Raw genomic sequence first — 15,468 nt, 5'->3', positions numbered from 1 at the left:
AGGATGGAAATATTCACAGTGCATAGTAATTGCAAAATAAATGTTACATTTAAACAGTTTGGCTCAAAAATTGGCACTGCTTGTGTTCAGTGTTAGATATGAACATGCACACAATGGTTGAAGTTTATTTTCAATTTTTCAAATCTTTGAAGAAAGTATGGTTTGGGAGTTATATTTTTATGTAAAATATTAGAAACCTTTTTGAATGGTTATTTCAAATGGTTATGTCAGTGGATCACTGACAAGTAAAATAGAAATTTGTATATTTAAATAAGAGCAAGTTATAGCTGCTTATAATTTTCAAAATTGACTTCAAACCAGAATAAACTGAGACTATTATTATATCATGATTTTACAGTGATTACTTATCACATAATAGTTTGATCCTTATAAACTAAGTTTATCTGTTTTACTTTCTTTGTGTGACAGAATGAAAAGCCATTGTGTATGAGTAATAATCCCAGTACAGACATTCCCTGACTTATGGTTCAACTGTCGATTTTTTTTTTTTAACTTTACAATGCTGCAAAAGTTATATTTATTCAGTAGAAACCATAGTTTGAATTTAGGCTTTTTCCTGGGCTAGCAATATTTGGTGCAGCTTTCTTGTGCTGCTGGGCAGCGAGCAGCAGCTCTGTCAGCTGTGGGATTACAGGGTTTAATAGCTGATACACTTACAACCATGCTGTACCCATAGAACCATTCTGTTTTTTGCTTTCAGTACAGTGTTCAATAAATTTTGAGTTATTAAACTATATTATAAAGTAGGCTTTGTGTTAGGTGATTTTGCCCAACTATAGGCTAATGTCGGAGAAGGCAATGGCACCCCACTCCAGTACTCTTGCTTGGAAAATCCCATGGACGGAGGAGCCTGGTAGGCTGCAGTCCATGGGGTCGCGAAGAGTCGGACACGACTGAGCGACTTCACTTTCACTTTTCACTTTCATGCATTGGAGAAGGAAATGGCAACCCACTCCAGTGTTCTTGCTTGGAGAATCCCAAGGACGGGGGAGCCTGGTGGGCTGCTGTCTATGGGGTTGCACAGAGTCAGACACGACTGAAGTGACTTAGCATAGGCTAATGTGTTCTGAGCACATTTAAGGCAGATGAGGCTAAGCTATGATGTTCAGTAGGTTAACGATATTAAATGCATTTTCTATTTATGATAGGCTTATTGGCATGTAACCTCGTAAGTCAAGGAAAAGCTGTATTAGAGAAAATTACTGTAGTGTTGAAAATTGGAAGATGCTACTGAGGGCTTCCCAGGTGGCTCAGTGGTAAAGAATCCACTTGCTAATGCAGGAGACTCAGGTTTGATCCCTGGGTGGGAAGAGCCCCTGGAGGAGGACTCGGGCAACCCACTCCAGTATTCTTGCCAGGATATTTCCATGGCCAGAGGAGCCTGGTGGGCTACAGTCTGTGGGGTTGCAAAGAGTCAGACATGACTAAGCAACTGACCATGCACACAAGCATCTTAGAGCTACTAAAAATTGTTACCATCTGTCCCTGACGGTGACGTAACAGGAGATTCTTACATATTTGGCAGAGGCAGATAGATGACTGTGTTATCAATTATGAAACATACGCACCTTCACAATGAATTTGGTACCAAATATAAGTAGAATTTTCATTGGGCTATCAGTTTAATGTCCTTAGCTTCTTTATGTTATTATGTTATAGTAGCAATATAGACAGTTATTTCTTATTTAAATATATATACAAGGAAGTATATGTATCATAAGTGTATAACTAAATTTTTATGAATTATAAATACCCACATAACCAGCACCCATGAAACAGAATAGTACCGGGATCATAAGACCCTCTTTATGTTTTCTTCCGCTTGTTAACCTCCTTTAGTACCTCTGACAGTATGAATTAGTTTGGTCTATTTTTGTAGTTAATATGAATGGACTCATAAAGATCGTGTCTTGTGATTTCCTTTATTCAGTGTCATGTTTGTGAGATAATCTGTACTGTGACCTATTGTAGTGGATTGTTTGTGCTTATATCTATTGTTGGATGTGGTTGTTGTATGTAGTATTCCGCAGTGTGAACATGCCAGGCTTTACCCTTTTTTCTCTTGGACAATAGCATAATTTCTCCTTTTGGCTATTATAAATACTGTTGCTATTACAGTAAGTTTTCACTTCCTGAAAATCGTTTTCTAGTCTAAGGTTTATTTAAACTTTGTCTGATTTTCTTGGTTTGAATTGGGAAAAAAATACCAGGAAAAATGATGTTTGAAATTTATTTTCATATTACCATTTGTTTTTTTAAAAAAATCTCTAGAATTCTAGTGATAGCCATCTTTTCTTTTAAATTCTTAATCTTAGGTTGCAGTTTCTTCCTTGTCTGCAGTAATCAAATTTTTAGAACTCTTATCAGATGACTCAAACTTTGGACAGTTTGAACTGACTACTTTTGACTTCAGCCAGTACATGAAATTGGATATTGCAGCAGTGAGAGCCCTTAACCTTTTCCAGGTAAAAAAAAAATACATCAGTTAAAAATATTTGCTTTTATATATAGAATATAAGACTTTTATTTTTTATTTTATTTTATTTTTTTTGAATATAAGACTTTTAATAAGGAGCTTAAATATTTTGAAATATTATACTTAAGTAGTTTTGAATTACTGTATTTTTCTAATTGCAAACTATATAAATATAATTTGTCCTGACTTTATCAGTAAATTGTGTATTAACAGCAGTTTTTAAAAATTATATTTTAAGAAGTTTTATGTCTAAAACTGCAGTAATTATAAAGTGTTGTTGTTTTGGGGAAAAATATACAGCAAAAAATCAGATTAAAATTAAAATTAAAAAATCAGATTATGTTAAAAGTCTGATTTTCAGATAAGGAGCTTCTGTGTACATTTCAGTTTAATATTTGAAGAACGTTAAGTTTTGTGTTGTTGTAACACGTTTGGGGAGTGAAGGGTTTTTTTTTTTTTTTCCCATGAGGCTTGTGGGATTTTAATTCCCCAAGCAAGGATTGAACCCAGGCCTTTGGCACTGAGAGCTTAGACTCGTAATCACTGGACTACCAGGGAGTACCCAATGTTAAGTGTTCTTGTTCTAAAATTAAGTAATCCTTTTTCATGGCATAGTAAGGTCACTAATGAGCCTGCCACTTTCCTATTTTATTTTTGTTTACTAGGGTTCTGTTGAAGATACTTCTGGTTCTCAGTCTCTGGCTGCATTGCTCAATAAATGCAAAACTCCTCAAGGACAAAGACTGGTTAACCAGTGGATTAAGCAGCCTCTTATGGACAAGAACAGAATAGAAGAGAGGTATATTAAAAAAAAAAAAAGTATACACTTTTGTAAACTAACTTCCAGTCACTCCATATGCTTATACCACTTATTACAACATGCAATTTTGTACCCATATTTTAGCATCTAACTGCACAGAAAGTTAATAAAGTAGTAGAGTAGTGGTGATTTAGATTGATTAACTTATTTTCTTGATTATGTTTTTTACCCTTCACTATAAAAAGGTAAACTTCTATTAGAGAGGTGGTGTAGGTATAATGTCCCAGAGCATTGGAGCTTTGGAGCTAGTTTACCTTGGTTCGTATTGAGCTCTTCCACTTAGATGCTGTGTTATACTGGGTATTATTGAACCTCAGGGTGGCAGTTTCTTCCCTTTTAAAATGACAGTGATAACACACCTCCTCCTTAGGGTTGCTATGAGGATTAGATGATTTCATGTATTTAAAGTACTTTGAACAAGGTCTGGCACAAAGGAAGCACTTACTCTTTATTATTCTAGAAAAAATTTAAGGCAGCCTAAACATATTTCAGAAAATCTTTAAAATTGAGGGAATAAAAAACGATATAATACTCCTGCATATAATGTGAGTAGCATTGGAGTATGTTTTATTTTTATCTTTTGTTTTAGATACAAGTTTTAACACTTAAATGAAGTGTAATACACATAAAAGCGCAAATCCTAAAGGTGCAATTTGATGGGTTTTCACAAAGTGAATACCTTGGTAACAACACATAAGTCAGGAAACAACATAACTGGTATCCCCAAAACCCTTCTCAGTTATCCTTACAGTTGCTGCCTCTCCTCACTTCAAGGATAATAACTGTCTTTCTAGCCTCATAGATTAATTAGTTGTACCTGTTTTTGAACTGCATATAAGTAAAATAATTTTCTATAGTTCACTCTTAATGTTTGATAGTTTTTAAAAACACAGTTGTAATCCTAATATAGTTTTGTGTCCTAGTTTTTTTCCCACTTGCGCTTTTATTACATAAGCATTTTTTAGTGTTGCTGTTTTATGTTCATATTCAGCATTTTTTATAAATTCATAATATTTTATTGATTGGATATACTTTACCTTTTTCAATAATTAGGTTATTTCAATGACCTTATTGTATACCTAACATTTTCAGTTTGGTAAATTAGATATATTGTCAGAATAGATAAAAGAGAGTCAGTAATTTTATAGATTTGATGTTGTCAGATTGTTCAAGAATTTGTTGTCTACCTACTGAATTCTGATGGTATCCAAAAAGTGTGATGATCCCTTGACTATTTGGGACTATATATATATATGCCAGGCAAACATAAAATAGTTGATCAGTATCATAAGACACCCTGCAGATAATTACCAAGCTAAGCATTGATCCTGTGGATTCTAAAGGGTCTTACAATAAAAATAACTCATGAAGTCAGCAAATTGTGGATATGTTGATATATCATTGAAAATATGGAAGTTGAAATGCTAAGATAACTTCCTGAAGCCAGGCTTGCTGGAGAAGAAGAGTGGGATTTAGTAACAAAATAAGAAATAGGAAGGATTGGATATTTGCAAGTAATTAAGGCAGTTTACAGGTTTTTATTTTAATTATTTGTGACTAACTATGTTTACATAAGTCAAATGTCGAATGGAACAGAAGGATATACAGTGCTGAGTTTCTTGCTCCTATCTCCCGGTTTCCTAGGACTGCCTTCCTCAGGGCCTCTGCACAGCAGCAGGGACACATTTCTTATTGTACTCTGTGTGAATTGCCAACACTTGCCCTGGGAGCAACTGGTCTTAATCAGATTCTTGAGTATCCTTCCATGGAAAGTCTGTGCCTGCACAAGTAGAAGTTTATATCCATTCTCCCTCATCTTTTTGTTGTTTCTGAAGTGATAGGTAGTTTAAGTCCCATGCTCTGGGTCATTGGTTGCATTTTAACTTTGGGCTTGTAGGGACAGAGCACGTGTCAGTGGTCCTCTTCTGGTTTAACAGCTAGAGTGTGCTTGTATTTGGACCCTTCAAAAACCTGAGACATCACTTACTGTTACCAGAGTAACAAGCTATTTAGAAGGCAAGATACCAAAATTAATTTTTTGGCTATAATTAAAGGTTATTTTCATAGGACATAGCAATAATTTCCAAAATCTGATACCCTTACAAGACTGACTAATTAGGAATACGATTTGTGAGAATGGCTTTCTGACTCAGATCATGATCTGCTTTTCTGCACCTGTAGGATGAGGAAATACTTTCTCCTTTTTACCTTGGGGAGATTTTTTTTTTTTTTTTTACCAGCAATTAGGAAGGTCTGTGGTTTTCAAGGCCCAATGCTGAAATTCCACAGAGCAGGAAGACAGTTATACTCCTTAAGGCAGACTTCTGTTGGGACAGTCTCCTTTTTGTTAAATAGCCTTTCTCAGTTCCACCTGCTGTGATACCTCATGCTTCTAGTTTATGCCTTGCTGGGGTTCTCATTGCCTCCCTCTGTAAGCATTTAAGATTAAGATGGGTTTTTCTTCAGAGCTGCGTATCAAATCAAGTTTTTGTTCTTACTGTCACTGTTTTGCAGTGATTTTCTAGCAGAGAGGTGGTGGAAATCTCTACTCCACCCTTTTAAAACTAAGTGAGGAGTTAAAGTGTGTGGCTGTGCAGGGAATTCTGTTAAGGAAAGCAAAGATTTCTGTTTTCTATTTTTACTAGAGCAGACAGAGGAACAGTCGTGACTAGATCTTTGAGTTTGATGGATACATCTATTCCAGAGCTGTAGCCCAGTGATAGGTTCAGAAATAACAATGAAAATAGGATTGCTTTTAAGTCATTGTCAGGCTCTTAGGAGGAAGAGAAGACTGGTTGCCTGGCACTTTGCTAAGTATCTCACGTTCATTAGCTGAGAGGTGGTGGAGACTGGCTCCTGTCTGGCCTGACTCCAGAGCCCAAGCCTTTCATCGCTGTACTGTATTTCTTGCTTCTATCAATTGTGTTTAATTTGATCCAAGTTGAATTTTAACATCAGAAATGAAATGTACTATTTTGGCTTTTAAGTTAAACCTGTGGAATCATTTTATGTGTGGTAATGCTCATTTTTCCATTCATTAAAACCTATTTGCACTGGCAATACTTTATAGCTAGCTAATGGCTTAAGTCGGAGAAGGCAATGGCACCCCACTCCAGTACTTTTGCCTAGAAAATCCCGTGGACGGAGGAGCCTGGTGGGCTGCAGTCCATGGGGTCACTAGGAGTCAGACACGACTGAGCGACTTCCCTTTCACTTTTCACTCTCATGCATTGGAGAAGGAAATGGCAACCCACTCCAGTGTTCTTGCTTGGAGAATCCCAGGGACGGGGGAGCCTGTTGGGCTCCGTCTATGGGGTCTCACAGAGTCGGACACGACTGAAGCGACTTAGCAGCAGCAGCAGCAGCAATGGCTTAAGTACTTTAATCTCCAGTGAGAATTGGTATGTTACTACCTTTAAGAAGTGAGTTTCTGGGTATTTCTTCCTAATAGTCAAATTAGGAATTATAGCAAGAATACTGTCTGTGTTACTATTAAGAGTCCTCAGGTTTTCACGTGGCACTAGGACTGTTACCATTAGTTTTAATTTTTTAGGACTTTTTTTGCTTTTTGCCTTTCCATAGATTTATGTGAAGCCTGAATGAGTTATCCTTTTTTGTTGTTGTTGTTAGACTTCTTTAAAGAACATCGAATATATGTTAGCATATGACATAGTTCACTCATGAAGTTGCTGATGATACCACTTGCACATGTTGAATTTGGTATTCTTATTGCCTTCTAGCTTAATATTATTTTTATATGACATTTAATAGCAGTTTTATTTGAAATATGTCTCCAAGTAAAAGTAGTTCCTGTAAATGTAGAAATGGTGGTGGTGCTTATGTGATAGTATATCTTGCTTCTTGAAGCAGTGTACTTCCGGGGTTGTATTCAGACTTAGACCTACATTTCTTTCCAGGTTATGTTAAGTATCCTTTTGTGCAAGGATGTCTTCAGTTAGTAGTGAGTGTTGTGTGGAAACAGAGGTCTGGAGGTCATACGGTGAGTGCAATTTCTTTGAAGCAGCAGAGCTTTGCTCTGGCCTCAGGACAAACAGGAGGGCTGTCACTCCACTGCCTTCCCACCACTGTTTTCTCTGCTTCCAGATCAGGTTTAGTGAAACCCCTTATTCTGGTTTTTCTGGACTGATCTGCTAGTCCCTTTGAATTTTATTTGCCTTCCTATCCAGCCTGTACCACAAAGGCAACCCTTTTTCCAGTGCTTTCATGGGGGACATAGAATTTCTTGCCCCATTGGCCCTTTGTCAAACTGGCCCCTCTTTCTCTATTAAAAGCTGCTGGAGAGGTCACACAATGCAAATTGAATCCACTGTCCTTTTCAAGCTATCTAGCTTTCACTGCTACCTGGTGTCACTTTTGTTACATGACTTATTACAGTGACCAGCGCAGCATTTTGTATTCTCCTACACTTAAACAGATGATCTCCTCCCTGATTCTTACAGTCTCAAAATGTATCTATATTTTCAGTTTTCTATTCCCTGGTTCTGTCTCACAAGAGGAAATAGTACTCTTTCCTTTCCAAAGGCAACATTTTCATTTTGCTTCTGGTTACAGGTTTTTTTTTTTTTTCTATTCTCTCCTTCAGTTTTCTTCTATTGTGTCCTGTACTCTTCTCCCACCAAGTCTCTGCTGTTGCTGCTCCACCATTCCTTCCCAAGTATTTTCCTCAAAATCCTATCTCTTTAAATCCTGACTCTTCAGAATATTGGAAAAGACCCTGATGCTGGGAAAGATTTAAGGCAAAAGGAGAAGGGGGCGGCAGAGGATGAGATAAGACAGCTTCACTACCTCAATGGACATGAATTTGAGCAACTCTGGGAGATAGTGGAGATCAAAATGTGGTTCCCAAGCTCCAATGGGAGTTCTCTGCTTTCTTGTATCACATTTTGTTGCATTTTACATCTCATTTGTTATTCAGCACTAACTGTAAGAACAGACATGTCCTTCTTCACTAGATTCAATGTTCTTTGAAAGCATATTCCTCTCTTACATGTTTGGCCTTTTTTTTTTCTTTTTTAATTTTCTCAACCCTACGTCGCAGATTGAGTGGTGCTGTCTGTATTAAACCATGTAAAGAACAGATAAAGAAGAGACACAATCTTGTAGTTCTTTAGGTACCAAATTTATTCTCAGCTATATAAATATACTGTTGTGAAATTCCAGCCAATTATTCTTACAGTGAGATCAGAAATGGTGGTTTTAAAGGATGGAAAGAATGGTAAATTTAAAATATCAAAAATTTCACGACTAATTTTATAATTCTTTTGAAATTTTAGAGATGAACTGACCCCCAAAATGATCTTATATTCTAGTCAGTTTGAAAATTAATGTATCAGACTGTGACAGCTAAGTAATTTTGAGTAGGATTGACAAGTATACCTTGTTTTGCCAACAGTAACTTTGGTACTTCTGAAATTGTGATTTGAAAATGGCATTGTCATGGAAACAGTAGAGCAGTCTTTTTTTAAAAAACCTGTTAGCCAGAACATAAACTAATACTATAATTATTTCTGTAATGGCTTATTGAATAGACTTGTGAAACTAGCAATTTATTAGACTTTTAATGAGACCCAGACCAAAGACTGAGGGGACTGTGTATCTTGCCTTGTCCTATGTGTTGTAGAAGCTTTTTCATTCTCTTGCTGTTTTACTTCTTAATACTCTTACTGGAACTTTATGTTCCTTTTTTTTTATTGCAGTTGATTTATGATGTGTTCATTTCTACTGTACAGCAAGGTGATTCAGTTTTATATTTCTTTATATTCTTTTCCATTATGGTTTATTATCAGATAGGGAATACAGTTCCCTTTGCTATACAGTAGGACCTTGTTTTATATGTAATAGCTTACATCTGCTAACACCTCTTCCCCTTGGCCACCACAAGTCAGTTCTCTATGTCCATGAGTCTGTTTATGTTTGGTAGATAGGTTCGTTTGTGTCATATTTTAGACTCTACATGTAAGTGATATCATATGGTATTTGTCTTTCTCTTTCTGACTGACTTAGTATGTTAATTTCTGGTTGCATCCATGTTGCTGCAAATGGCATTATTTTGTTCTTTTTTAATGCCTGAGTAGTATTCCATTGTGTGTGTGTGTGTGTGTGTGTGTGTGTGTGTACATACACACGTACGTACACGCCACCTCTTCTTTATCCATTCATCTGTGGATGGACCTTTAGGTCCATGTCTTGGCTATTGAGAACAGTGCTGCTGTGCACATAAGGGTGCGTGGGGCCTTTTGAATTATTTAATTCTGTCTGGGTATATGCCCAGGAATGCGATTGCTGAATCATATGGTAATTCTATTTTTTGTTTTCTGGGGAACCTCCATACTGTTTTCCAAGTGGCTGCACCAACTTGTATCCCCACCAATGGTGTAGAAGGTTCCCTTTTCTCTCCAGCATTTGTTTGTAGACTTTTTAGTGATGCACATTCTGACCAGTGTGTGAGGTAGTACCTCACTGTAGTTTTGATTTGCATTTCTCTAATAATTGGTGATGTTGAGCATCTTTTCATGTCCCTGTTGGCCATCTGTCTGTATGTCTTCTTTAGAGGAATGTCTACTTAGGTCTTCTGCTCATTTTTCGATTGGGTTGTTTGGTTTTTTGTTATTTAGTTGTATATGAGCTGTTTGTAAATTTTGAAAAATAAGCACTTGTTGGTCACATTGTTTGCAAAGTTTTCACCCAGTCTGTCTGTGGTTGTCTTTTCATTTTGTTTATGGTTTCCTTTGCCACGCAAAAGTTTATAAGATTGATTAGGTCCCATTTGTTAATTTTTATTTTTGCTGCCTTGGGAGACTGACTTAAGAAAACATTGGTAGGATTTATGTCAGAGAATGTTATTGTTTACAGTCTCCTGGAGGAGTTTAATGGTTCATGTCATATATTTGAGTCTTTAAGCTATTTTGAGTTTATTTCTGTGTGTGGGGTGACCGTGTGTTCTAGTTTCATTGATTTACATGCAGCTGTCCAACTTGCCCAGCACCACTTGCTTAGGAGACTTTCTTTTTCCCATTGTGTATTCTTGCTTCTTTGTTGAAGATTAATTGACCGCAGGTGTGTGGGTTTATTTCTGGGCTCTCTATTCTATGGGGTTTTATGCTCTTGAGCAGTGTTGGTTACTGAAGATTCTGTGATCAGGTTTAGAGGAAACAGTGATAAGATATTTCATAGAACAGTAAAGAATCATAGGGAGAGTCTTGATCAGAAATATCTTCTCTATATAGGACTTCCCTGGTAATCTAGGGGTTAAAACTCCATGCTTCCACTTCAGGGGGTGTGGATTGGGGACCCCTGGTTGGGGAAGTAAGATCCCACATGCTGTGTGGTGTGGCAAAAAAAGTTAAATTAAAAAAAAAAAAAGAAAGGAAATATCTTCTCCAAGAGTATTCTTACCATTTACGGAGAGTAGCCTAAGGATACACGAGTTTTAGAAAGAGAAGAAAAAAAGAAACATGAGGTAGGTCATCCAGCATCAGGTTACTTTCATCCGTTTCCTGACCCCCTTAAACTTCTCTTCCTGCTTTATCATGAGAACTCAGAAATTTCTTGTGACATTTAGGACTCAGACTTTTTTTCAAACAGTTGCCTGCGAATCACCTGAGAAACTCACTCATTGCAGTGTCACAGGTGGGTCCCACCTTGGGCCCACCTCCAAGTGATTTTGATGTGTGTGATCTTGGACCAAACTCAGAGAAGCCCAGCTAGAGCCAGAGAACTAGCTGCGAAGGCCCAAGTTTGCCTTATTGGACCGTGTGATCTGGTTGCATCCCTTAACTCAGTTTTATTTGTTAAAATCTAGAGTACAAACAAGCCAGAGAAATCTTTTCTGGAGCAGTAAGTGCCCGAATTATTCTGTTTGTACATACAGGCTGTGACTGGTTCACAATACAAGTTTGGCAGCAATCATGTTCCCACTAATTTGGCATTTGCCACAGTGAATATATCTACTACCAACTCCCTCGCAACTATCTTGACATTCTATAGAGTTTGTTGTTTTTCTCTTTATTTTCATCTTTTAAAAGCTGATTTTTTATTTTTTTTACTTCAAAATCTTTTAATCCTGTGACTCTTAGCTAGGGGCTATCCCCCTCCCCCGCCCTGCCTCCTCTGGGATATTTAGCAGTGTCTGGAGACGTCTTTGAATTGCTAGTCTGGGAAGAGGGTAGTGGGTAAAATTCAGGGATGCTGTTAAACTGCACAGAATAACAACACCTCACAACAGAGGGGTTCAGTTCAGTTTAGTTCAGTCGCTCAGTCATGTCCGACTCTTTGCTACCCCATGAATTGCAGCACGCCAGGCCTCCCTGTCCATCACCAACTCCTGGAGTTTACTCAAACCCACTGTTCATCGAGTACAGAGGGGTTATCCGGCTTAAATGTCAACATCACCAAGGTTGTGAAGTCTTGCTTTAATATCTGTTATCATTATATGACTACTCCAGAAGCAGTGTATTTTTTCCTTTATATGACATGCTAGATGAACATGATGATGATGCAGGAATTGTAAATGTTGATGGAGAGATCAGAAAAAAAGAAATTTAGAAAACTCATTTGATTCCTTTCCCTGTTTCTTTGTAATTTGAGGATTAAAGGAAAATGGTTATTCATCTGATAGTGTTCTAAACCTAGGATCATTGGCTGTGCCCACGGCCTACCTTTTGAAGTTTACCTTTCAGCTGTTATTAATACTTCAATACTATCTACAATATAGTTTTTCAAACTGCATATTGTGACCCACTGGTAGGTTGTGAAATTAGTGTAGCAGGTGATAAACAGCATTTTTGAAAAGTTAAATACAAAATAAAAGAGTGCACCACATCTAGTAAGAGTAGGTTTTGTCTTGTGAAACCTATTTTAATTATATGTTGTCAGGGAGGAAGATTCCTTTTTCCTAATTCTTCCTAAATAATTATTCTCTTTCCTAATTTCCTACTCTCCTAATTCTTCAGCTGTGACCCTATGAATTAGACTGACAAAAGACAGATTAATAAGAAAACAAACAGAAGTTTATGCTTGGGAGCACTCCAGGATGAGTAACTCTAGGGTTGGCTAGAACTTGGGCTTATATAGCACCTTAGCAAAGGAACACTACATTTTCAAAGAAGTGACAAGGCAAAGGAGAAGGACTTTGGGTTTCTAGGCTACAAACTGGGAAGGTAAATGTATGGGAGGCTAACGGTCGATAAAAGATAGTTGGTAGGGTTACATAGGTTCCTCTGGTGCCATCGCCAGGGTGACAAGGGTCTAAATTTGAGTTTAATTGTTGTCCTTCCTGGTAAAGAAGAAGTGTGGGGGAGGGGCACCTGTGTAAATCCATGTCCTGCTTTTGGTTGTATAAGGACAGGCAAAGAGCTTTCTTTGTTTTTGCTTCCTCTCAGTTGTTCTTAACTTAAAATAGTCCTTACGGACCAAAGTAGTCCTTACAGACACTAGCATGGCATGTTTTGAGGTAGCGTGTTTTGCCCACTACAGCATCTGTGCATGGGTGTTCTTGGTCATGGTGTAAAAGTATATTTCTTGCAGTGGATTACAGGGAAAAAAATGGAAAGCCACTAACTCCAATTAATTATAAAAGCAATATTAGCTGCATGTTTTATAGTTCTGGAAACTAAGATTTAATTTATTGATTTTGGGAAGCAGTAAACTTAGTTCAGTTTTTAATTAGAAAATTTTGGCTTTGTACTGTCATATGGTAATTTTAGACTGCATTTTGAATTTATAAGATTTTCTGATAAATACTGGGTTTGGCAGCATTCTTGAATTGTAATTTTGTTTCATTAAAGATCATTGTTTACATGTGCAGTAATGTGTCAATATCAATGGAGTCCCAATAATGAGATTTGGATATTAACTGATTAGATACTGCTTATATCACAGTGTTATGGAACTTTTCCATTGTCTACAAAAAGTAACATTTCAAAATAAATTCAAACTTCTTACATAGAGTTTTTGAGTTGAGACATGCACCTAGTTGACAAATTTTAATTTCATATTAAAGATTAATCCTGAAGGTTAAAATATTAAAGATTAATTCAAATGTAATTTATTAGAATTAAATAAAATGTTAAAGATTAAGTAATATACAACTAAACCAAAATATTAAAAGATTAATTCTAATATTTATTTTAGATTAAATTTGGTAGAAGCTTTTGTAGAAGATGCAGAATTGAGGCAGAATTTACAAGAAGATTTACTTCGTCGATTTCCAGATCTTAACCGACTTGCCAAGAAATTTCAAAGACAAGCAGCAAATTTACAAGATTGTTACCGACTCTATCAGGGTATAAATCAACTCCCTAATGTTATTCAGGCTTTGGAAAAATATGAAGGTAAAAAATTATTTTGTTTTTGTTTTCCTTCACTCCAGATATACTTAGCAAATGTGCTGTCCTTTTTAAAGCTGGTTCTGGTAACTCATCTTTAAGTTTTCCTAATAATAGGTTGGTATTGCCCTCTGGCTACATTGCAGAAGCCAAAAGTTGTGAGACAGTTTAGAATTTTTGTTTTTTAGAAATGAATATTAGGATTACGAGGTTTATTAATAGGTCTCTTGCACTAACAAGGATGGCTAATCAGGATTTGATTGATGAAGAAGATTAACAAGACCCAAAATGATAGTGCTTATGAATGTTTGGTTTGTTACAGGGAAAGGATGCAGTCTGGCAGCCACACTAGAGTAATGATAATGTGTCAGAGCCAAAAGCTGTCAGAGCAGTGGGGCCAGGGAGCTTAGGTTCTGGTACCTATGGAAAGGTCCTTGATGAGGTGCACCTTCTCAGATCAGGGACCACTAATGTAAGGAGAACACCCTGGAACCAGGGAGCTTTAAACAGTTTTGTTGGACTTTTTAATATTTTGCTGGTCTTGTGGAAGGTTTCCTGTTCTGATTCCACAGCAGAGCCCTCTTGGGGCCTCACTAAGACCAGGTACAAATCATCAATCACAATGCTACTAAGCTGAATGAACCACCTTGAATCTCCTTGGACTGCTGCTGCTGCTGCTGCTAAGTCGCTTCAGTCGTGTCCGACTCTGTGCGACCCCATAGACGGCAGCCCACCAGGCTCCCCTGTCCCTGGGATTCTCCAAGCAAGAACACTGGAGTGGGTTGCCATTTCCTTCTCCAGTGCATGAAAGTGAAAAGTGAAAGTGAAGTCGCTCAGTCGTGTCGGACTCTTCATGACCCCATGGACTGCAGACTCCTCCGTCCATGGGACTTTCCAGGCAAGAGTACTGGAGTGGCCATGTCTTGGCTGCTGTAAATAATGCTGCAGTGCACGTGGGAGTGCAGATATTTCTTAAAGATAATGATTTAGTTTTCTTTAAATATATACCTAGAACTGAAATTGCTGAATCCTTCTATTTTTTGCCTTCCCCTTAAGTGTAACCACCCCTGAACCCAGTTCTATTTTTGACCCTCTTTTCACTCAGTACCTGAAACTTTAAAGCTGGGATTCTTGAATGCATTCTTGAAAGTATCCTGATATTTCATGCGAAACTTTGTGTATATGTATTTTGAGGGGGAGTATCTGTAATTTTCATCAAATATTCAAAAGCATATGTAACCCCCCCCCTCAAAAAAATGTCAGAACTACTGATTTGCACATTATCTGGGGACTCTTTCTCGTTCCTTGGTATGTGCACAGAAGTTAGAAATTTGACTTGAAAGTGGCACTCTTTAACAGCCTTCCTGCATATGTGTAGCTTAATGCGACTGAACAACAATAAAATGTACTTGAGGGTTTTCAGCAAGTCAGTTATGAGATCATAACATTATGAAAATTTAATGCTTCATATTGTCAGTTTGTTAACTGATGTCCAGTTAAAATATTTGAAATCACCCAGCATAGAAAGTATTAGAGGAGGAAGACGGTTCCAAGTTTTGTGATGCTAAGAGCTATGCTTTTCTCTTTCTATAATATGGATTGTTGGAGAATTAAGGCGTATCCTAGTCACTGAGAGACTAACTGACCTGTCTGGAGTTTATTTTAATTGAAGTATAGTTGATTGACAATATTGTGTTAGTTTCAGATGTACAACATAGTGATTCAATATTTTTATAGATTATACTCCATTTAAGTTTACTGTAGAATATTGGCTATATTCCTCTGCTGTACAAATTATCCTTATA

General features: G+C 37.1%; 1 protein-coding gene across 1 annotated transcript in view; it reads left to right on the top strand.

Moving 5' to 3' along the window:
• The window catches only part of MSH2 (mutS homolog 2), an 80,076-nt gene that overhangs the window by 12,392 nt on the left and 52,216 nt on the right, over positions 1 to 15,468 (top strand). The window contains exons 5-7 of the mRNA XM_086327080.1: positions 2,337 to 2,486; positions 3,163 to 3,296; positions 13,470 to 13,669. Of these exons, the coding sequence (XP_086183206.1) occupies positions 2,337 to 2,486; positions 3,163 to 3,296; positions 13,470 to 13,669 (484 nt within the window). The remainder of the gene's footprint in view (positions 1 to 2,336; positions 2,487 to 3,162; positions 3,297 to 13,469; positions 13,670 to 15,468) is intronic.

Source organism: Bos grunniens, chromosome 11, assembly GCF_055505025.1.
Source record: "Bos grunniens cultivar Pamir isolate PY7600 chromosome 11, Bosgru_T2T1.0, whole genome shotgun sequence".
NCBI lineage: Eukaryota > Metazoa > Chordata > Mammalia > Artiodactyla > Bovidae > Bos > Bos grunniens.
The sequence above is the reverse complement of the archived record's forward strand: the minus strand, read 5'-3'. Positions and strand labels throughout refer to the sequence as shown.